Genomic DNA, 23,317 nt, shown 5'->3' with positions numbered 1-23,317 from the left:
AAAAATTAAGTGACTTACTGAGGTTTGTGCACCATTAATAATAGAAACAGCATTTCAACTTGGAAGTTTAAATCCTCACAACAGCCATAAAATTCTCCATGGATTCCCATTAATGATTAGTGTTTCTTTCTCCTTTATGTGGAAAAGAGCATCTTCTCCTTTGGCACAACACTCATAAGCTTTTTATTCTCTCTTTTTTTTTTTTTTTTTTTTTTTTTCTGTGAGTAAAAATGTATCTGGATTGTGTTTTTTAATTCTTCAGATTAGTAAATTAAAAATTTCAATTCTCAGTTTATATTCAAGATAGTAATATTTCTCCTGATCAAGAAGAATTACCGAGCATTGTAGAATAAAATAATGAATATTTGAGACTACTCTAGTCTGTCTAGAACACGTAGGGTTGCATCTGCAGGTAGAAAGTTATTTTATTTTAAGCTACTAACACAGAGAATGATGTAGTTACACAAAGAAAGTGAGAAGGGTGCTCCCCAAAAGTCAATTCACGTTACCAGAATTATCCCTTTACACATGAAGAGTGAGTGGCCTTTTTTTGCTTTGCCCAGCTGATCTTTGATTCCCTGTAGTTTTGTAGTCATTGACCTTCTACAGTATATCTGATAATGATGGATGAAGCTTATTGACCTGTAGTGCACCATCTAGCTGCTTGCTAAGACTGAGATGCATTGGATTTGCATTTACAGCATTTCTCCAGAAGAAGAAACAACAAAATTTGTCAGATTTAGAATAGTTAGAGCCAAAATTTAATGGGATAACTTGGTATGGCTGGCTTTGCAAATTGTTCCTTGGCAACAAACATACTTGATTTTATTAGGTAAATTAAAAGTCATGCTTCTCACAATGATATCATCAATCTCTTTTTAGGTTTTGTTTTCTTCTGGAGCTTTTGTTCGTGCTGATGTGAGTGAATGGGGGATGAGCATAACACTTAGGGCACCCAGTTCAGATTACAGAAATACAATGGGACTCTGTGGCACCTTTGACGGAATTGCAGAGAATGACTATCACACTGCCAGTGGGGTGGAAATCCCAAACAATTCTAATGCTCCTTTTTCTTTTATTAAGGAATGGAGGTAACAAAACACTTATGTTTCAATCAAATATCATCGGTTTTGGTTCAGCTTTGCCCTTGTGCTGTTTAAAAACTTGTTGAAATTAAAAAAAAAAAAATCCTTCCAACTTTTTAAGTTAAAATCAGACTGAAGTGCCAAATTAGTATTTAAATACTAAGTGTGATGTAAGATTAGTTTGAGCAGGTTTTGAAGAAAATATCAGAAAAGATCTGTTTTCCTAAACTTTTTTATAAAACTAATTTTTTCCTTAACTATTTTATTAAAGTTATTCTTATGGGTTTTGTGATTTAACTGGGGTCCATAATCATAGCTGTATATTGCAGATTCTGTAATCAATCCTGTAGAAGTATGAAATAACAAAAAGTAAAACAAGCTCTGATTCTTTATGAGGAAAAAAAATGGTCAAGGAAATTGAGATACAGATTCTTCTTTTTGTTTCTTCTGTAGAATTCCACCAGGAGATAGCTTGTTTGACAGGATACCACCTTCTTTACCGTCTTCTAGGAAAACAGCCTTTTGTGACTGCACACTTGAAGTTGCTGGATTATATCAATCAGTGAATAAACTAGAGACAGTCTCTAAATCAGAACTTTCTCTGTCTTGCAAAGAAAGTGAAAATGGAAGATTTCTTTCTTTGATACCAGGACTGGATGTCACTGCTGAGTATCTCAGTTCTGTTGAGCTTGTCAGAGGCTTAAAGAAACGTTCACCTGCACATGAAATGGATTCCTCTACACTTCTGCAGAGGGAGGATAATCAAACCATACTTCACAAAACTTTATTAGTAAACACACGTGTCTCTGCAACCTCACAGGTCAGTTCTGGTGCAGAAAGAGAAGAAACTTCAAGATCAGGAATGAAAATAATTTCTCCCAGTTACAGTAGTAATCTTCAGGAAAGTCAATCTATTACAAGTAGAGGGAAGCGCCAAAATTATTACGAATATCATCCAGTATTTCTATTCCAACGTCTTAGCCAAACAGACTTGGAGGGCTACAGGTACTTTTTCCCAGAGGACCATGCCACTGACACAGACCAGAAGTTTCTTCCTTCTTGGCCCACACCTTCTGGGCTCACTGAGTCTAGAGCTTTGGGACTGTGCCAGCAAGCAATAGCCAATTCCAGTATAGGAAGATCTTGTGGTGGCCTTCTTGGCAGGCGAATAGAAGATGCAATCAGTATGTGTATTAAAGATTTGCTGCTTAAAGATGACCTCAGATGGGCAGAAGCTTCTTTAGCTCTTCTAGAGAATGAATGTGAAAAGAGAGTTTTAGAAGAAATAAATGACAACCAACAGGAGCTTCAAGGTTCTATTGAGAACCTACTTATTGCGCTGAAATGTCCCAGTCTCTGTAGTGGTAACGGAGAATGTACAGACTGGGGTTGTGCCTGCTTTAAAGGCTATGGCTCATATGACTGCAGCATACTATCTGGTAAGTGGGAAAAGCAATGAGATCTCCTTAACATTTTCCATATTTGTGCAACATCTTGCTGCCTTTCTCTCCTGCTTTTTATACACTGGCAGGGGGTTCCCTATCGTGGGACTCTGTTCAGCAGTCTAGTTCCAATTTAATACAGCCGTTATTGTTCTCTATTCAGCCTTCTTGTTTCCCAAGGGCAAAACGTGGGCTTAGTTTCTGGTGTGTCAGATTTTAAAAAATTACTACTCAGTTTGCAATCCAGAGTACTGCCTCAAGAGATTACCGTGTTTCCGCATGCTGCCTTCTTCAAGGAAGATCTGATGTACAGTCCTGCGGACCTGTTTATTAACTGCAAGTGGGATGTTTTTGGTGGCTATATGTCTGTAAGCTAACTGTTAAATGTGGTGGAAACAGAATTGATGGTGAAGAAAGAGGTATAGCAAATAGAGCTGGGCAGGGTTTTTTTCGGTAAAAAAAGATAGTGACTGAAAATGCAGGCAAGCAGCTATACTATAAAAATACGAGAAGTACTAGAAAATGTGAAACACTTTCAAATAAAAAAAAATATTTTGTTTTGCAATAGCATTTTTGTTTTAGTAACCTATTTCCACTTCTAAAAAGAAGTGGAAAATAGAAGAGGGTAATAAAAATAAATATTAGCTTCCCCTTTAAATCAAATAAGTTAATTTTACTTCCAAAAAAATCTGAATATTCTAATTTTTGTAAATTTAGTTCATGAACTAACCTCTACCTGCGATGTTTTTGTTTGATATTTAAACAAAAAAATCCGATTATAAATTACTGTATAATTCTAGTCTTTCCAATTCTTATTAGAGTCTGAGTTTCAATTATATTTTATACTGCAAGTGTGATGTAAGAACTGTAGATGAAAAAACAACCCACTTATTCACAAGTGTTTATTATGGCATGAATGTTTTTTCTGCTTTATGATACTGAAGTTCCAAGAGAAGATAAAAAGTCTAGCTTTAAAGCTAAAACACATTTTAACAACACAAAATGTTTCTGTTTGTACCTTTCATCAACCAGTTCCAGGTTTTATTGTTCACATAGTTTACTAAGTTAGATAGATAAAGAAACATATTGCTTAAAGTAAATGCATATGAATGAGTTCAATGTACCTTCATTTTATAACCTCTACTTTGAAGACCAGGCTCCAGAAATTACGGAACTGGAAAATGCTGGGCTATGTGATATTCGGCAGTATGACTGCACATCAGTGAGAGTTTTTGGACATGGCTTCAGGGAGTCATCAAGTCTGAAGTGTGAAATTATCAAGTTGCAGGTATATCTCATTGTATGGTAACAATTATGTTTAAACTTCTCAGCAAATGAGCAAAAACTGTCTGACATCTACTAATCATTTGTGTGTACAACCTAATGCTTTAGTAGAAACTAAAAGCAGAGGCACTGAATACTTTGCAGCAGACACTCAAGTCTTTGCAAGATTGCTATTTCCTCAATGATAAGAGAAATAGGAAACATAATGGGAATGTTCAGCAGCTAAGAGGGAGATAACAGCATACAGCAGCTATCCATCAGGAAAGGGCAAGGGCAGACCTATTAGTAGCAACCAGTACATTACCAGTACATTGTTGTTCGTTTTTCTTTTTTTTTTCTTCTTTTTTTCTTTTTTTCTTTTTTTCTTTTATTAAGTGCTTATGGAGAGAAAGTGAAGTACCACTTCTTTGAGAAAGGACAGCAAGGTTAAAGACATTACTAGATTTCCGTCTCAAATCTAATGCTCAAAATAGCCCTGTTAAAAACATAATAAATCTGTTACAAAAAGGGAAAGACATTTTTGATGTGTTGTCCATTTCCCTGGGGTAGAATGCCATGGCTATTTAATAATATGTTGGTTCTATACCCCAGGTTTGAACATGAGATTAAGAATACTACACTGCAAAGTAAGAGGAGTCTGTACAGACAGAATGCTGTTACTCAGAATTTGCCCAAGGGAAAATTACAAGCTGTTTACAAGTGTTAGCCTGAAATGAACAATCTGTAATTACAAGTTTTTACATCATGTTAGACATGAGAATAAAAAAGCAAAAAGCTTCCAAGTAAAACTGGATTTCACTGGTGTGATGTTCTGGGGGAGGGGATGGCAAAAGGAGAAACATTCAATGGGAAACTTCTGTCCCTGACACACACAAAAAAAACCCACCTTTCCTTAGGTAGTGGATACTGAAGTTATTTAAAGTTATATTTGAAAGATTAAGCAATATGGGCTATAGATTTTTTTTTTTTTTTTTTTTCCTCAGCACAATATGTATTCACTCATCTGCAAGTTGGCTTGAAATGAGAAAGTTGAGAGTACGTTTACACTCCATTAGGTTAAAAGACTTTTAGACCACTCTCACAGTGAGACAATTATTGGGAGTTCACTTGTCACAGCTTGAAATGTCTCAGTCTTAACTCATGGCAAGATACTCTGGTATAACATTTTTTGTGGTAGAATACTTGGCTTCTAACTACCCAAACCTCCTAGTTAATCACTTTTATTGATGATCTTCTTACTGTCAAGAGCCAGGTTAGAAAGTGAACAACACTGATACTATCTGAAATTAAGGAAGAGGCTTGGAGGTATTTTGTTTTGTTTTGTTTCTTGAAAATACCACAGAAAGGTGATTTTTTTTTTGATTTTCAGGCTCGCATAATGATGGTTTTATGCAAATGCCAGTGGAGTCACAACAGTACGGAACTCCTTGTATTTTGAGATAAACTTAAATGATCAAAATTTCACAGAAGAAGCATTTTGGCAGAATTTAGAGCTAATGCACACTGAAATAATCATTTTTAATATTTTCACTTTTGAAAGACTAAATCAAATCCATTGTCCATGGACTGGCCTACCATGTTAGAAAGGATGTAGGCCTTGTGTATTCATGATGCTAAAAGAGGGGATTCAGAGAAGTCTGTATTGGAATACCTCAGAGATGAAGTAATGTATGTTTCTTGGTAGGGGTTTGGGTAGAACATAGCCAAGGAGCCTATAATTACACAGATCCAGAATTTTCTTAGATTTTGTACAGGATAAGAGTGCATTTAAACCCCCAAAATAAAAATAGAGGTTTAGTTTTTTCTTATTTACGTTGAATTACAGAAGCAAATTTTTATATGAACCTTATTCTAGTAGAAATTTTTGTTTCTTTTTTTTTTTTTTTTTTTTTTTTTTGTATGGTTAATATGTTTCTGAAAAAAATATCTGAATGTGCTTCCAGCTAATAACAAAAGGTTTCTGCAGGAAAAGACTGCATCATATTTTGAAGGTTAAATGCTTTCAGAAACACCTACTTAGAAATATTTAGTTGTTACATTTTTAAGTCACCCTTGCCATGAATTTCTTAACTTAGTGTAGGATGAAAGAAGAAAAAGATTGGTTTGAACAGAAATAGTTCATGTCTTTTCAGGTTTTTTATTTTTTATGGGACTATTTTTCTGTTAGTAAAAATGCAAGGCCATGTTTCCCATTTCAGGATAGGGATTAAGTAAATGCCTCACTTGCCTCCAAACTGAAAAAAGTAGCCAGCACTGTAAAACCTAGTTAAGCTCAAAATAATTTTGAACTTGCTGTTCTCTTGATTCTTAGTCTGCCTAAGTATTTTCAATATGCTTAACCCTGCTTCCTATTGCAATCAATACTTCAATCAAATATTACCATCCCTATTTTGTTATCTTGGTCTCTCAAGACGTGGATGACTTGCCCTCGCTGTAGTTTAGAAGTCTACAGGGGTTAATGGTGTAATCTATTGGCTTGTGCAGGGGTTCAGTGGCTAACTGCCAGTATCGCCTGGCACCTAAAATTATAGTGGAGCCCTGCCAAAACCTCATTGGTTCATTTGACTAAAGCTTGTCCTCTCCTGGGAGCAGGGATGGAGAGGGATAAAGGCACTGATACATCAGATCAGTGCTACTAGAGGATCACCCTCCTGTTAATCTCCAGATGCAAGCACTCCTCTTCCTCAGTAAGGCCATGCCAAGTACCAGGGAAGACTTTTCAGCCTCTTCTCCCACAGGAACAGGCTAGAAATCTAGTTGTGAGAAAAAAAATTGGCATTTAATATTTCCCACAACATTCTAATCCAGAGATAGTAGACACATTGAAACACTATGCAATACTTTTATTTATTTTATTTATTTATTTGTTTGTTTTTTTCCTCTGATTAAAAATATTTTCATATTGCATTTCACTGAAAAACAGATTCTCTGTCCTAAAATTTAGTATAGTGATAGCCAATGGATTCCTGGAGAACCTCTAACTATGTCAGCTGCCTTCCAAAATGCCAGGACCGTCGACTGCCAGTTACCAAATGATGGCCAGCAGTCTGATGCCATAGATCTGGTTGATGATAAACCCATTGCCTGGTGGCAAATAAAGGTAGTTGTAGAAATTTCAAATGTTCACTTACAGATAAGATAAAAATATATTTTTAATATATAAAAATATCTGTTAATATTTATATTTATATTTAATATTTTTAATATATATATATATATATATATATCTGTTAATATCTATTAAGATAAAAATATATTCCATAGATACTCTCTTTTCTTTAACGGTACTGTGGGTAGAACTCATTTTGCTTTAACTTGTGGTCTCATTTTTGTCACCTAAGCTTAAGCATTGAGTGCCATTTGAGAGTGAAGTCCTGCAAGGGAACTGTCCACTCTAAAGGGGTAGATATGACCTAGAATCTACAGAGGCACACATCATTCAAGAGCAGAAGGCAAGAGCCTTCTGTGCATATCAAATTATGTCAGACATGTTCATGGAAAAAATTAGTTAAGCCCAGTCTGCATGCACAAGTGTCTGTTGGAGGTAGACATCTTGAGTCAATAAGGTCAACAGAGCCTAGAAATTATTCAGTCTACCATAATGTAAACACATATCTGTGGTCAGTTAAGTATCTGCCTTGACTTACTGACAGGATTGATTAGATTTCTGCTACTGTGAGAGTTTAAAAAGATAAATGTAATGTCTATCACTGAGTCGAATCCCATGCTAGCAATCTGTGCTGGTGAGATGTTGATACCTATATGGGTTAATCCATTTTCACTCTACATCTTGCAGATTTCTAATGACGGATTCATTTATAGCAACTCTAAAACAATGATTATATATGATGGAGCCTGTCAGACATGTGAATCACAGGAATCTGGGTTATGTACGCTAAAGGTATATATGCCATTATTCTGTGTTTAGTATGAAAATATGCATCTCCTCAGATAGAAAAAAATCTAAAAAAAAAAATCATACCCTGTTTACAGCAGGATTTTTTTTTTCTTTTCACAGAAATAAAAAATACAGAAAGAGAAGCTCAGGTAGAGCAATTTTGAACAAACAAACAAGAACAAACAAAAAACCCCACAAATTCTATATAATACCAAATAAAATCATTCTGTCAGTTGTTTAGTTCTAACAGTAGTGGAAATGTAAGATAGATTAGATTTTATTTGACACTTAAAAAAATTACAAATACAAATCCTGTGCTTCTGTGATTTACTGTTTGACAAGAATCAATGAATCACATTGTCATTTCTATAAAAGGAGAAAACATGCAACATAGATGGACTCTGTTATGGTGAAGGTGACACAAATCCAACCAGCCCTTGCTTACTGTGCAGACCTGACATCTCAAGGTTAACGTGGTCAGTTGTTGAAAGTAAGTTCTAAATAGCTGTTTTTTTTTTGTTGTTGTTGTTGTTGTTTTTTTGTCGTTTGTTTGTTTTAAGTACCAAGAAGTTTTGAAACTAAGAATTTTCAAAATCTATGAAAGTACTGAAATTTTGAGTTTAACTATTTAAGAGTTTTAGATAAAGCACTATTTTTGCTTGTGATTTGATCTTGGTTTTCATCTTGCATTTCTCCTAATTTCTGAAAAAGATGTTTTCTTTTCTAGACTAGTCTTGTCAATTTGTGTTTTGTTTTTCGCCCTTTTTACTACCATTCAACTGCTGAAATTTAACAGCTCTTTAAGCCTAATTAGCTGGCTACAGTCTTTTGATGTTTGGAACAGCTATGTCCACAAATGTTTATCTTCAACATTTATGAATAAAAGATACTTTCCAACAATCAGATACATGTTCTTCGGTGTTTTTGTGTTTTTTTTTTTTTTTTTTTTTTTTTTTTCATTATTTGAATGGATAGTCTATATAAAAATATTAGATAGCCTACATATGAAGAATTTTGTCATAGGAAAATTCAGACTAGAAGGGGTCTCAGGATACTATCAACTCCATCCTCCTGCTTAGAGTTGTGAGCTCTGTTCAACTCACTCGACAGTTAATTTAGGGTGTTAATAGCAGCATATAAGCAGCTATTCTTTTCATACTACCTTATGTGAAAATTCATAGTGAAAGAAGGTAGCTATATCCCTGTTCCAAAAGAATGAAACGTGAACTCCTGCAGCAGCTGGGGAATCAAGGGATTTCCGTGTTAGATCCCTAGACTATAATTCAGTATTACCAAAGTCAGAAATGGGAGAAGAATGTAAAACAGGTCACTTCACTGGAAACCTTAATTTAATAATCTTAATCCCCTTCCTACATCCCAGCTGCAAAACCTACACTCTCCCCTGGCTCCTGCTTCTCCTCACTTCCCTGACCTTTCCTGATCTTTCACTGACCTTGTCCTGGTGTTGGTGGTGGTTTTGCCTGTTTATTTTCACCTGTTGTCTTTAGAGCTCTGAAGTGAGTAAGCTGTGTGGTTGAAATGCTTATGAAGAGTGAGTGCTTTACTTATTCCATCGCTGTATTGTTTTGTTAAGATAACAAAAGATAACTTCATATCTTTGTATCTATCATAACTTGTTAAGATAACAAAAGATAACTTCAGCCCGTTCCCAAGTAGTGCTTAACAATGTCTGTTCCTTTATTAACAAAAATGCCAATCAACTCTGAGTTTCATGGCTTTCTGTACTTTGATCTGCAAACTGTAACTCTTCATAGTTAAAACAGTGTTTAATTTCAATAAAATCCCAATTCTTTTTGTGTGTAGATGCAATGCATTTTTACAAGCCCTTGAATAAAGTAATTTTTTGTTAATTAATGTTGTCACATCTATAATGAAAATATCTACTCTTTTTGCTGTGCCATTCAAATAATATTAGAATTTATAGAAATAATCACATATGACTTTCTTAACAGAAGTTTATGTTCATTTTTTATTTTTATAAGTATGTTGCAACTCTTGCTTAAAGGAGAAAATATCTCTTTTGTTACAGACAACCAACCTCCAGTGCTTGAAACTTTTCAGGATATGCTGCAGACTTTTTATGGAGAAGACTTTGTATATCAGTTCTTGGCTTCAGATCCAGAGGGCTCTGCTATTCTTTTCACATTGGAGTCTGGTCCTGAAGGTGCCAGTCTTTCCCCATCAGGTCTCCTTTTGTGGAAAGCTGTGTCAAAGAATCCCCATAAATTAACATTTTCTTTGACAGATGACTGCAATGCGGAGACTAAGGTAGAAATAAAGGTAATTAATTTTATAGTACAAAGACACATGCTAGTAAGATGTTTACAATACCTAATTACAAAGTCATTGGTAGTTCATAAAAAGAGAAAACTGTCTTATTGGGCATGTCTTGTAGGTCAGGGTAAAATCGTGTGATTGCCTAAATAATGGCTCATGTGTGACAAACATTAATTTCCCACCTGGAAGTGGAAGATACCTCTGTGTGTGTGTGGCTGGATTTGAAGGTGATCTCTGTCAAGTGAATACTGATGACTGTAAACTTAACCAGTGTGGTATTGGCAGATGTGTGGATGGAATAAACAGCTATTACTGTGAATGTCCACCTGAACTTCAAGGTAAACTACTACTTTATTTACACACATTTATCACACTTAGTGACAAATAGGAATTTTTAATTTCATGTCTGATTATTTTTAATTTTTTGACTGAAAAGAGCTTACTGTTTCTATGAAGAAATTTTAAAGTCTTGTGATTTATGATATACTTCAAGATTTTTCTTGCATGAATGCAATGGTAGATTATAGTGAAAGAACAAGTGATTATGAGAGCAAATTTTCCATGTTTTCCTCTGGTGAACATAGTGAAATAGGAGTGGTGGGTTTGGTTACAGTGTGGTTCCTCCCTTGCCTGCAGATAAAACAGTTCACAGAGCCCATCCTCTTCATTTTCCTTAATAAGCAAGATATTTGGCATATAATGGAAAAACATGCATAGCAAACCTAGTCGTCTGTACACAGTAGATGTACTGAAATACTTTGATGTACTTAATAGATACACTTCTTTGTGTTCATCATCTGCATACACTGTGTTTTTATCGCTTATAGACATATTGTCAAAGTCTGGTAACAATATCATGAAAATATGTATTTGAATGCAGGTAAAAATTGTCAGGATGATGTAGATGAATGCCTTTCCAGTCCTTGCTTTCCTGGAGTATTTTGCTTCAACACTTTTGGTTCTTATTATTGTGGTCCATGTCCAAATAACCTACATGGAGATGGGAAGTCCTGTTATGGTAAAATGATCTATTTTTCAGAAGAATGCTTATTACTGACTGTAATCAGATAAAATATCTTTGGTTGTGCTATATATTCTGAGTAACTTAGAAATGCTCAGTAACTGGCAAAAAAAAAAGGATTCTTTCTCTGACTGTTGACTGCTGGGATCAAATTTCAGTTGTTCATGACATTGGAAGGCAGTGGGTCACATAGCTGCAAAATATCCAAAAATGTTTATCTAGAACTAGAATGGCATGTGATGTATTTTTTTTTTTCTGCATTATTTTCATAATATGAGTAGTTGTTGACAAAACACTTTCCTAAGACTGTTTGACATAGAACTGTTTATTCAAAGCAAGACAGTTGCGAAATAATGTGCTGAAACATTTATTTTCTGTCTATTAAGCAAGTCCTGAATAACTTGTATTTTTAAAACACTCAACTGAAAACCTTTAAGAAACAATTTTTACTCTTCACCTGCTTTCTAAATTCTGACTTATTTTATGTACTAAAGCTTTGCAATTTATTTGCTGTTGAAACAAAAGTGACTATTACCATTCCTCCTCATCTGTTGTTTTTAGAAACCTTTGAAGACATTTCTGCTGAAAGAAAGGATTCCGCAGGAGAAGTTGAAGGTAATAAAGGTGATTTTTTTATTAAATGAAAATAGTGAAATTTCTGATTCATACTGATAAGAATATAGCTGGCAAATTAAAGGCTTGAGTAAGTTTTATTTTACTCACTTTTATTTTTCAGTTTTAATTTAATTCATTACTTGGGTTGCATTCCTATTTCTGATCTTACAAATGACACTGAAATGTCAATATCAACAAATCCCTTAGGTCTGTCAAGTCATTTCATTGACAGGGTGATGTATGACATTCTTTCTGTTGCCTTTTGTTTTTGTGACTAACCACAGACATACAATAGGTAACATGGGGATAGGGACATCTGTTATATGAGATAAGCAAAAGTTTATGGCATTATGTTGAATGCCATTTTCATACTTCAACTCAAAAGAAAGGTGAAGGATATGGCAAATGGATGTCCTTAATTCCAAACCTCTGTAAATGCTCTTGCTGGCATTTCCAGATCTGTGCCTGCTGGGGCTTTATTCACAGGGAATTCTCATTGGGTGTCTTTTCCCTTTATCACTGACATGTTAGCAGGGCACGAGGAATGTTCTCTCACTAATTGCCAGTGCTGGATAATTCTTCATCAACTGCAAAATCGGTTTTTAGTTTTCAGCAAATAAAAATAAATAAATAAATAGATCAGAGAAATAGCACTTCGCAATAAGATTTGAGGAAGTTTAACTTTTTGTTGACAGATTTCTAATACTGTTCAAACTGGGGTTAGGGACAAATCTTAGGTTAGGTTGAACAATCTCCTCCAACTCAATTCCTGCTCAGACCCATAATGCTAAAAGCCCATATAATTGATTATATGATAATAATTACAATGCCACATTCCTTTCCACAATCCACCAAAACACCTTCTTTTCCTGGGCAGAACAAGGGGCCCATCTCGTTCATTTTACACTACTGTCAAAGAAAAGGCTAAGTCCATCCCTGTCACTTATAAACCACATGTAACATCCCAGTAATAAAAACCTTTACAAAAGTGAAGAAAAAAGTTTGGAGAATTCTCAGAGTTCTCTGAAATAATTAAACTGATAAAGTAATGTTTAATACTTTTGCTAAAAGGAGATGGATTATTCATGTAAATACTGTTGATAATGCATCAGTAAGTATAAATGTATGTAAGTATTTTTTGTGACTAAATATCTGCTTCTAGACTCTAGGTTTATTGCCTGCACTTAGATACACACGTGAACAACAAGCAGTATCTTCTGTTTAAGCTCTCTGTTGCAGTTATCTAGGTGGTAGCAATATATGGTGCTGGCAATTTGCTCTGACAGTAAAGCTCTTTATTGCCGCTAGCTGCGTGCCTCATACATGTGGTGCTTTCTCCTTATCTTCCATCCATGAAAAGGCCATGGTGAGTGTGGGAAATGAGGTAGCCAGAGTATCTTCATCTACTCTCATTATGCCAGCAATTAGTTATGTTCTACTGGGTATATGTATTCTGGTGTAGCACATAGGAAGATAGGCTTCCTGAAGCACATAATAAATGTGTTGTATGTTTTTCTGCTCAGATGTTCCCCACCCTTGAATGAAATAAGTCCTGTTATATTTCTGTATTTTTCTTCTCCTTTATTTCTAATATCCTGTAGGTTTTCAACAGTCATCCTTTGACAAGGTTTTCAGCATCTCAAGCTATATTCCCAATTCTACAGATGTCCCTGAGAAACAGGGAAACATTTCTATAGAAATGGCCAGTAGAAGCACTCCACCTTCCTACACAGTAAAAACAGTCACCTCTTGGAAGTCATTTAATTTGCAGAGAAGTGCTTCTGTACAACCAGCTGGTACTGGAAATGTTGCTCATGCTCTCAGCACCACCAACAGTCCCCTTTCTAACACAGAAGGGAGTTCCTTAGTGAACACTGTGGTGACCACTTCATCAAGGAGCCATGCTTTATCACCTGAGAAGAAAACAAGGGCAGAAGCTGAGCGCTACAGTTATTCTGAGACTCACAAGAAGGCTTCTTTTAGCAGCACAATAGATACAAGCAAAGAGCTTTCTTTGCCAAACAAAGTGTTCAGAGGCAGAAATGCTCACAGGGTTCAGTACCTGTTAGCCAAGCATAAAGCAAGTCCTTTACCTGTTGTTCTTGTTAAAGTGACTGTCTCACCAAAAATACTTCCTGAAGATGCTGATGAAATCACGGTTCCTAAAGCAGTCACCTGTGCTGATTTACCCTGTTTTCCTGGAGTACCTTGTGAGCCAAGTCAGGATGGAAATGTCAAGTGTGGTCGTTGTCCTTATGGCTACTATGGAGATGGCTTCACTTGCAGAGGTATTGCAAATAACTGTACCAAATTTATTTATTTATTTATTTATTTTTCTGAAGAAGGATCCCATGATCTCTTTTAACCTGAAAGTTCATTGTTACTGTGTGATCACTGAAATGCAAATAGCATTGAATTTCCTAATTTCTGCATATTGACATTGGCATAGCTTACAGGCTATTAGTTGTATGGATGCACTTAATATTTTTCTAATGTACCTTAGGCTCCTCATGTACAGGAAGGGACATAACTGATTGTATGTGATATGTTTACCTTGCTAGGCAAGACACAATTATGCTGAAATGCCACCGTCTGTTTCCTTATTCCTTCCATTGTTCTCTTAATTGCCTTTCAGCAATATGTAGACAAACATGTGGCAAAAATATGGAGTGTGTGGCGCCCAATATTTGCAAATGCATGCCTGGTTATGCTGGTTATAACTGTCAGACTGGTGAGTATGGTATTTTGATTTAGTCCGTGGTAACTCGTATCAATGAATTAATGATTTCAAGATTGTTGTTGATTTTGCACAGCTCTATGCAGACCTGATTGCAAAAACCATGGGAAGTGCATTAAGCCCAATGTCTGTGAATGTCTATCAGGATACAGTGGCTCCACTTGTGAGGAAGGTAAACAAAATATTTTCTACTTTTGAATGAATAAATATCCAAAGGGTACTGTAAATGACTTCTGTAATTGTGCATTCTAACAGGAAAGATGTGTGTTAATTTTAGTTTTCCTTTAACAAAGATTCCTATATTTAGTAAGTTATGACAGCAAAATACCATATTTTGATTTAACCTCTAGCTCCTTCAGTACAATGCTAATCTAAAAATCATGAAAAAACTGTTTGGTTGTTTTTTATTTATTACTCACTTCTGAGTAAGCAAATTTACTATGCTTTATCCACTGGACATTTGTTCAGAGTTGCCTTTCTCCACTTCACCCTTTCAGCACCTTTTAGGAAAACGAAGGCTTTCACACCTCACTTTCATGTGCATGTATGTGCATTCCCAGCAGACAATGATTTACAGCGAAAATCCAGTCCCTCTAAGCTAGACACCTTCACTTAGGCATTGGCACATACAAATCTCTATCTCTTTGAGGATTTGGGTAAGAATACAAAAGGATGTCTCAAACAACCCTCTGAATTCTTTATCATTCAGTGAAGAATAATTTTGAAATACCTGCATGTAAATACTGTCTTCTCTCTGCTGACTGTACAGAGAATACTAGTTGTCTTCAGGTGGTGATCCACTTTGCTTACTTGTGATATACATGTATTTCTCTAAGTACAAGTGTTCCAAATCCTCTTAGGAAGAGCTCCTAATGGCACGTAAGGGTGACACCCTGTGGTGGTTTCACACCACTGGGCAGCTTAAACTCCATGACAACCACTCTCTCACTCCTCCAAGGAAGAGAGAAGGAAAATGGAAGAGGGCTCAGGGGTTAAGATAAGAGCAGGGAGATAACTCATCAGTTACCGTCACAGACAAAACAGATCCAGCATATGGAGATGTATGTAATTTTTTGCCTATTGCTAATAACAATCAAGAGCAGTGAGAACTAAAGGCAAACTAAAACCACCTTTACCCCCGATCCACCCTCTTCTACCTTCCTCCCCCTTCCTCTCCCCCCATGCAGTGCAGGGCAATGGGGAATGGGGGCTGTGGTCAGCCCCTGATGCTTCATCTCCACCACTCCTTCACAGTCACTCTTTGCCCTTGCTCCACGTGGGGATGCCGTCCTTCCCGAACTGATCCTGTGTGGACTGCCCCAGCCCACACAGGCAGCAGCTCTTGAAGAACTGCTCCCACATAGCTCTGTACCACAGGGTCCATCCATCAGTAGCAAACTGCTCCAGCATGGGTCCCCCCAGATCCCCTGCTCCTGTGTGGGCTCCTCTCTATAGGCTGCAGCTCCGGCCCAGGGCCTGCTCCTGCGGGAGCTCTCCATGGGCTGCAGCCTCCTCCAGGCCACATCCACCTGCTCCACTGGGGGCTCCTCCACAGGCTGCAGTGTGGAGATCTGCTCCATGTGGGACCCATGGGCTGCAGGGGGACAGCCTGCTCCACCAGGGGCCTCTCCACAGGCTGCAGGGGAACTGCTGCTCTGTGCCTGGAGCACCTCCTGCCCTCCTTTTCCATTGACCACGGGGGCTGCAGGGCTGCTTCTAACTCCTCTCTCCCAACATTTATTTATTTATTTATTTATTTATTTTTTTAATGACCATTTGTTCATTTTAACTGTAATTCTGGGCACATCTAACTTCTGAGCTTCCCCAGCTTTCTCTTTGGTGGATTTGTGGTACACATTTCCTTAAACCTCTACCATAATAAAGGTTTAATCTTTAGTATTTTTTTTTTTCTGCAGTATTTGTGGTAATGTGCAGTTACATAAAGATGGTAACCAGGTTTAGTTTCACGGCAACTAGAAAAGTTCACCAGTGACTGCAGACGCCTTTAAGTTAAACACTCCCCAAAACTGGGAAGACTAAGGTCCTGTCTGGAATTTGTCACATTTCCTTTCTTTGGGATGACCACCGATGTTGGGACTCTGTGTACTCTGTTGGAATTACGTTCTCATTGTTTGTTCTTGTCATAAAACATTACGTATGCTCCTTTATTTCCAGTTCTTTTCTCACTGTCAACTATTAACATTTCCCTTTTGCTAAAGCATAACCAACCCATGCATCTTCTTAGAGGCAGTTTCTTGAACAGCAAAATTCTGTATCTGCAGCACATTGTAAACCACCCTGTAAAAATGGAGGCACGTGCTTGGCCAGAAACCTCTGTACCTGCCCATATGGTTTTGTGGGACCAAGATGTGATACACGTAAGTGAAAAAGCATAAGTGAAAAATACAGAACACTTCTCCTGTTTTTTGGGAACAACAAAGCAAATTATGGTTAATATTTTTGATGTGCTTAGTTTAATGTTAGCAAATAATGTAAAACTATGCCCCTTTGAAGGCTACCAAATTTGGGCTTTATGAATATTTATTAGATAGCATTCATCTATAACTTTTTAAAAACATAATGCGCTATAAAAATTGCAAATGTTTTTAATTTAGGGAACAGGAACATGGAAACATTGAGCTTGTGAAGCATGAGATGCCTACCTTCACAACAGATGATTAATTTTAAATTGATTAATTGCTGAGATATGTCCAGAAGCTAGTATCAGTGAATGGCAGATAGAAAAACCATGATACCAGAAAACTGAATTAAGAAGCGCATTGTGGGGTCTTTTTTGAGCTGGCATGAAAATTGGAGAACTTGCTGTGATTGTAGCTGAAAAATTGAAATTAGTCTCACACCAATCATCTTTTATATACTAAATTCTACATGCTACAATTTGGCAATCCCAGATTTGGGGTAGATTTCATACTGGAAATTTATATAATTCAGAGACTCCAAATTTAGTCATGCTGTTTGTATATAATTCACCTGAATGAGCTACTGCATTACTGACATTTTACTTGAGAAAGTTTTATTTGTCTTTTCCTCAAATCCCAGGATTCTGCACTCTCACTTTTCCTTATTTTGGTTTCAATTGTGACACAAAAATAGTCTGTTAGGTAAGACTAAAGAGATGTTGTCCTGAAAAAAATGATTCATGGTTTTCCACAGCCCTGGTAATTTAATGTCTTTGCCCGTTAGTCTTGTGTTGCTCTATCCATGCAGCTACACTTGCTGAAGTAATGGACACTTGAGTGACCTTCCTTGGTGCTCATCAAATCCATAGTGTAATCTGAACATATCTTAGTCTTGGATTTCCTTTTCCTAGATTTGTTTAGGGTTTTAACACTGAATAAAACCAGCTGGATAGTGGATAATTATGTGTAAGGATGTGTCATATACATCCATAAGTGCGAGCTTAGGGACTGGGTCAATCTGTTCAGTAATTCCTCTGGAATTGTGGAATAGTGGAATTGTATGTAATTTCCAGTTATAGTATCTGGGAAAGAACTCAAAAATGAATTAATTGTAAAGCTGTAGCATATTTACTTTTTTTTTTTTTTTTTTTTTAATTGTTTTCCTTTTCTACTTGGATGGCAGTGGTTTGCAACAGGCACTGTGAAAATGGTGGTGAATGTCTTGCTCCAGACACCTGCCAGTGTAAACCTGGATGGTACGGACCTACATGCAGTACAGGTAACACAGGATAGTCCCCACTGTGGACTCCTGCACATTCCACAGTCCTGGGAGAGTGTATGCAGAACACTCTCTTCATAGTTTGAAATTTGGAACCACGTGGCTCAGACAGCAGCACTGGGTGGCTGCTGACTGCTGGGAAGCTCCTGCATGTCTCATCTCTGCATGTTAGTTCTGCAGCTCTAGGAAATCTAGTACTGATCCCAAAGGTTGCGTAGAAATTTTAAGTTGACAGTGTAATGTGCACTTATCTGAGGTATTTAACCTGAATCCTTGCAACAGAAGCAGATATCTTATAGACTTCATTTTGTTGTCACACTTTTTACTCCTCCTCACCCTGTTTGTGCAGCAGTGTGTGACCCTGTGTGTCTTAACGGTGGCTCCTGTACTAAGCCAGATGTTTGCCTCTGTCCACGTGGATTCTTTGGTGCCCAGTGTCAAAATGGTAATCTTTTTTTCCTATTAGCTGCAATTAAATCTATGAGAAAACATTGTTAGCTTAAGACACAGAATTCATAATCTAGTCACATACCTGAAAAGTGGTGCAAAACAGATGTCTTTTTTTTAAATTGCCTTCTGTGTCTTGCACTCAACTCTTGAGCAGTGTTAACCAGTTGACCCGCTGTATTGTACATTATGTATATGCATTATGTATATGCATACATACACAAGACTACATAATACTTGTATACGTAGTCTTATGTATGCATACAAAACCAAGACACCTCCTTATTTTATTCCGTATTTGTTTTTGATGGCCATCAGTATGATTTTTACTAGACAGGCCTGATAGTTCTGAAGATCTATATAAACTAGCTGCATTTTATTGTTGCACTGTTGTTTCCTACAAGTATTTTACAAAGGCAAACAAAATGCAAACCACAGGCTTTCTCTTCTGTATCTTTTAGCTGTCTGCAGCCCACCCTGTAAGAACAGTGGCCATTGCATGAGAAACAATGTGTGTGCTTGTCCAGATGGCTACACAGGCAGAAGATGTGAAAAAAGTAAGCCAGTGTTGAAATCCTTCCAGGGTCTGAAAATAACTGATAAATTATTCTGTAAGCCATTAAATGTATTAAACAGCAACTGTTTTTGACTTCAAGGTATCTGTGAGCCAAGGTGCATGAACGGAGGAAGATGTGTAGGGCCAAATGTTTGCTCTTGTCCTTCAGGGTGGGGAGGAAAAAGATGTAACACACGTAAGTATTGTAGTTACAAGAAGAACCCCACCTTAAATGTAATACATGATTAAAGGACCACTTTGTCCACACAGATAATATGAAGTTAGTGCCAAAGAACTCTTAAATATACATACATTGGAAAATAATGGTCTATAACTTTGCAATAAAATTTTGGATAGGGAACTAATAGTACCATGCAGTCCTTAGTCCAAATCACGAGACCAAAATATCTTTTTAACTCTTGCATAGCGTATAATATTTGTTTCTTTCTCGATTCTTGTCTAAATAAGAAGCATCTGTATTTCTGAATACATACAACAGCAGAGAGCTAGGTCAATGAAATGAAAGAATTTCAATTTGTTCTGTAGGTAATAGAATCAAATATAGAAAGAGAAGTACAGTGAAACACTGGAAAACTGGGAACGTAGTGGGAAATAAGTGGAATAGAAGAGGCAATGGCCATAAACTCTGTAGGAAAGGTAGAAATAAGACTGATGCTAGCACAGCTGTGGTTCACATTGTATCTTAATGAAGTTATTGATGGCACATAAATAAAATGTGGCAGCTTGAATAAAAGCATAGTCTGCATGAAAATCAGCATGAGGATGGATGATAGAAATCCAATAGATAAAATGTTAATGTCTGTCATAGTACCCCACCTGAGGCTCAGATATTGATGTGGCCAGTGAGTTCTCTAATGACATGGAAGAAAGGACATTTCTTATGATTTTCCTTAATTCTTGGAAAGTTTTATTGAAAAAAAAAAAAAGACCCATATTGACAGGGGTTAGATATTCTTGGACATAGTAGAAAAGAGATTTCATCATCAAATAGTCAGTTAATAAGTGAGAAATAATAATTCTTTAGATTGTGCTTTAATAAGCAGGAAAGAATGTGCAGAAAACATGGGTCATGGAAAATAATTTTGGATCAAATATTAATGGGTTAACTCACTGAATTAAATTGCATTAAATTGAAGACAAAAGATCTTCCACTAAGGTTTGGATTTTAGAAAGGTATATTTGGGAAAAAAAAAAAACAAAAAAACAAAAAAACAAAAACTATTTAGTGGCATTAACTGAATTCAGTATATCCAACTTTTATAGCTGTCTGTGATGCATCAGAACATCTCAGTGTCTTTGTGGGCCTTTTTATTCTGGTTCCCGCTTTAATAACATGTTGATCTTACATTTTCAGTGAAGGGGAGGTGACTTTTGTGCATGAAAAGCATTCAACATCTTCTGAGCAACCTGAAATGTATATAATAAGTAAAAGTAACAACTTGGGATATAACCAAACTTTGTGATGATGTTTGTGCAGCCATCTGTCTTCAGGAATGTAAGAATGGAGGGGAATGTATTGGACCAAGCATGTGCCATTGTCCTCCACAGTGGGAAGGAATCCAGTGTCAAACACGTAAGTTTACAGTATGGGCCACATCGTTCTTTCTGCTTCAGCACATTTTAGAATGCTTCAGAAATCCCAGAAGTCCTATTCCCTGGTTGTATTTTAACCCAAATCTGTGCCAAAAGCAGGACAGAGAGTAGATATTCCTGTGCCCATTTTGAAGCCCTCAAGAATACAAACATTCCCCGTGACCATGGCTGTATGCATTGGATTACTAACACCATAGGCTGCTGAAAAACCCTAAGAGAGCATTGCAATAGCCTGAAACAGTAGGATGCTTTAAAATACACCTTACTTATGTCTCCACACACTTATGCTTTTAGTATGTTCCCACATTAAATCTGTATCTTTATATAAATGGACAGGCATGAAAGCATTGTCGGTTTCCTTGCACTGAGGGTTTTTCTGCTGTGAAAATACCTACCAAGCCCTTACCTCCTTTATGCTAGCAAAATATGAAGAGATCATAACCACTTTCTTCACTAAGTTTTCATTACTAAAGCTCTGTCTCTCTTGGTATAGCTGTGTGCAGTCAGAAATGTCTGTTTGGAGGCAAGTGTGTGTCACCTAACGTATGCTCCTGTCGTCCTGGTTACACTGGACTCCTCTGTGGGAAGAGAATTCAGGTAAGTTAATGTCAAGGTCATGTAATCAGGTAATGTAATCACAGATGTGGAAACTTGGAAGTCATTATTTAGCCCTCACCCAATGAAGCAGCACCAAATATACCAAGCGTGTTTGTCTAATTTTTTCATTTCAATCTCCAGTGAGGGAAAGTTCCTAAAATTATTGAGTTATTCCAGTATTTTATGAACTCTCATACTTACAGAATTCTCTCCAACGCTTAAAGTAAATTTCCTTTGTTTCTAATTAAGGTGATTATTGCTTTTCCTGCTGCAGGTGATGATTTGATATGTACTCTTTTCATAATGACTTTCATTCTTTTCTGGAATCTGGCCCCATTTTGGGGAAAAGTATCCCACTGCTGAATTGCTTGGCTTGTGGGCTTGTGTGACATCAAGCCCTGATTTGATTTTTTTTTTTTTTTAAACTAATTAACTACACTGTCATTCATTTCATCCCTGTTTCATGCAAACATTTATTATCCCCAGGTATGAGGTTGGGCATAGTTTTGCTTTTTTTTTTTTTTTGCATGATAGTGAATGATGACCATTTCTCTGCTTTGCCTAGTCATTTTCTGTTACATTCCTTTGCTTGGGCACTATCTTTCACTGAAGTTATTTAATTAAACATTTGATTACAACTTCTTTGTGACATCTGAAGTAGAAAGCATTCTACATTTCTCTGCATCATGTCACTTTCTTCTTCTTTTAATTTCAGCATATTTAGACATTTTTCTGATGACAGTAGAATTCACTTGGAGGAGCTGGAACATACCTGATATTCATACTGCATGCTGGTGCTATTCCTTTACACCCATCTTTAATTACATGACGTTGTTCACACATGCACTGTGTTTGTTTGTTTGTTTGTTTTTTAAAGAAATATTCAGTTCTTTGGTCTCCTGCTGCATCAGAGTATAGCTGATTCTTTCCCTCTTTCCTTCCTTTGCCACGTACTGTCTTTTAAGGTGAAGTCTACACTGTGACTACTAGATATGCAGATTTTTTTTTTTTTTTTTTTTTTAAGTGAGGAATAAGTTTAAAAAAAAAAGGGGGGGGAAAAACAGCACTAGTTTTACTTTCATCTAAGCCTTAATTTCTCCCAGTTGAAACTACTGGGAGTTCAGATCCTCTTTCTGCTTTATCAAGTACCATATATAATGTCATTAGCGTTTGTGTTCAGGTATCAGATAATTAGATAATTGCACAGAGATGGGGTAAACATATTTAAGAAATTGAAACCATAAATAACTGCTCATATACACTTCGAAAATACAAAACTACACATATTGATCACCATAAAGATGATAGAACTGTAATGTTTGTGGTCTAGATTTCCAAAATGCAACTTAAAATTAAATAATTTAGATTAAATGTCTACATAAATATGTCTTCAATGCATTAGTATATCTTTAATCTAGAAAATACATTGCTGGTCATTTGGACAGTGCTATACATTGATGAAAATGGCACATTTTCTTTCTCAAATTTTACTTTCTCAAACAAATGAAAAATCTATATGCACAAACTGACCTTGACATTGTTTCTTTCCGTATCAGGAAAGCAGAGATTCATTGAAATTATTTCTTCAACAAGCAGGTCCTGTTAAAGTCTCTTTACATTTATTTATTTTTCCCTCCAAGGTACAAAGACATCATGGTTGAAGAAAAGAAGTATACCAATTAAATGCTGCACAGATGTATGAGACTTGAAAATAGCAAGACGTTTTGAAGGCATTCACAGAGTTTATTTAAATGAAAGGAATATCCAGAACATTATTTTAAAAAATTCATGTTGCAGTCATGAATTTTTAAAGAGCTTTAGTACAACAATCTTGTATTAATTGTAACACGTGTTTCTATATTTTTTTTTGCTACCTCAGAGCCTCTGATTCTTCACTGGACTCACAGATTTCATGAACCATACACACCCAAAATTCTTCAGTCTGTTGATATAGTCAGCTGGACTATGATCTTTCCTTTATGGGAGTGAGACTGTAATATCTGCTGAACATCTCCAGGAAAGTA

General features: G+C 36.4%; 1 protein-coding gene across 1 annotated transcript in view; it reads left to right on the top strand.

Annotated features, from left to right (window-relative positions):
- Nucleotides 1-23,056, top strand: part of VWDE (von Willebrand factor D and EGF domains) — a 41,322-nt gene extending 18,266 nt beyond the window's left edge. The window contains exons 11-30 of the mRNA XM_032180604.1: nt 883-1,091; nt 1,539-2,524; nt 3,679-3,815; nt 6,756-6,911; nt 7,608-7,712; nt 8,085-8,199; nt 9,760-10,010; nt 10,126-10,345; nt 11,590-11,643; nt 13,245-13,931; nt 14,279-14,374; nt 14,457-14,552; nt 16,663-16,758; nt 17,984-18,079; nt 18,429-18,524; nt 18,988-19,083; nt 19,183-19,278; nt 20,581-20,676; nt 21,190-21,293; nt 22,934-23,056. Coding sequence (XP_032036495.1) covers nt 883-1,091; nt 1,539-2,524; nt 3,679-3,815; nt 6,756-6,911; nt 7,608-7,712; nt 8,085-8,199; nt 9,760-10,010; nt 10,126-10,345; nt 11,590-11,643; nt 13,245-13,931; nt 14,279-14,374; nt 14,457-14,552; nt 16,663-16,758; nt 17,984-18,079; nt 18,429-18,524; nt 18,988-19,083; nt 19,183-19,278; nt 20,581-20,676; nt 21,190-21,293; nt 22,934-22,954 — 3,813 coding nt within the window. The 3' untranslated portion in view covers nt 22,955-23,056. The remainder of the gene's footprint in view (nt 1-882; nt 1,092-1,538; nt 2,525-3,678; nt 3,816-6,755; nt 6,912-7,607; nt 7,713-8,084; nt 8,200-9,759; nt 10,011-10,125; nt 10,346-11,589; nt 11,644-13,244; nt 13,932-14,278; nt 14,375-14,456; nt 14,553-16,662; nt 16,759-17,983; nt 18,080-18,428; nt 18,525-18,987; nt 19,084-19,182; nt 19,279-20,580; nt 20,677-21,189; nt 21,294-22,933) is intronic.
- Nucleotides 23,057-23,317: the final 261 nt, after the last annotated feature.

Source organism: Aythya fuligula, chromosome 2 (assembly GCF_009819795.1).
Source record: "Aythya fuligula isolate bAytFul2 chromosome 2, bAytFul2.pri, whole genome shotgun sequence".
Taxonomy (NCBI): domain Eukaryota; kingdom Metazoa; phylum Chordata; class Aves; order Anseriformes; family Anatidae; genus Aythya; species Aythya fuligula.
This window is presented reverse-complemented; position numbering and strand designations above follow the sequence as displayed.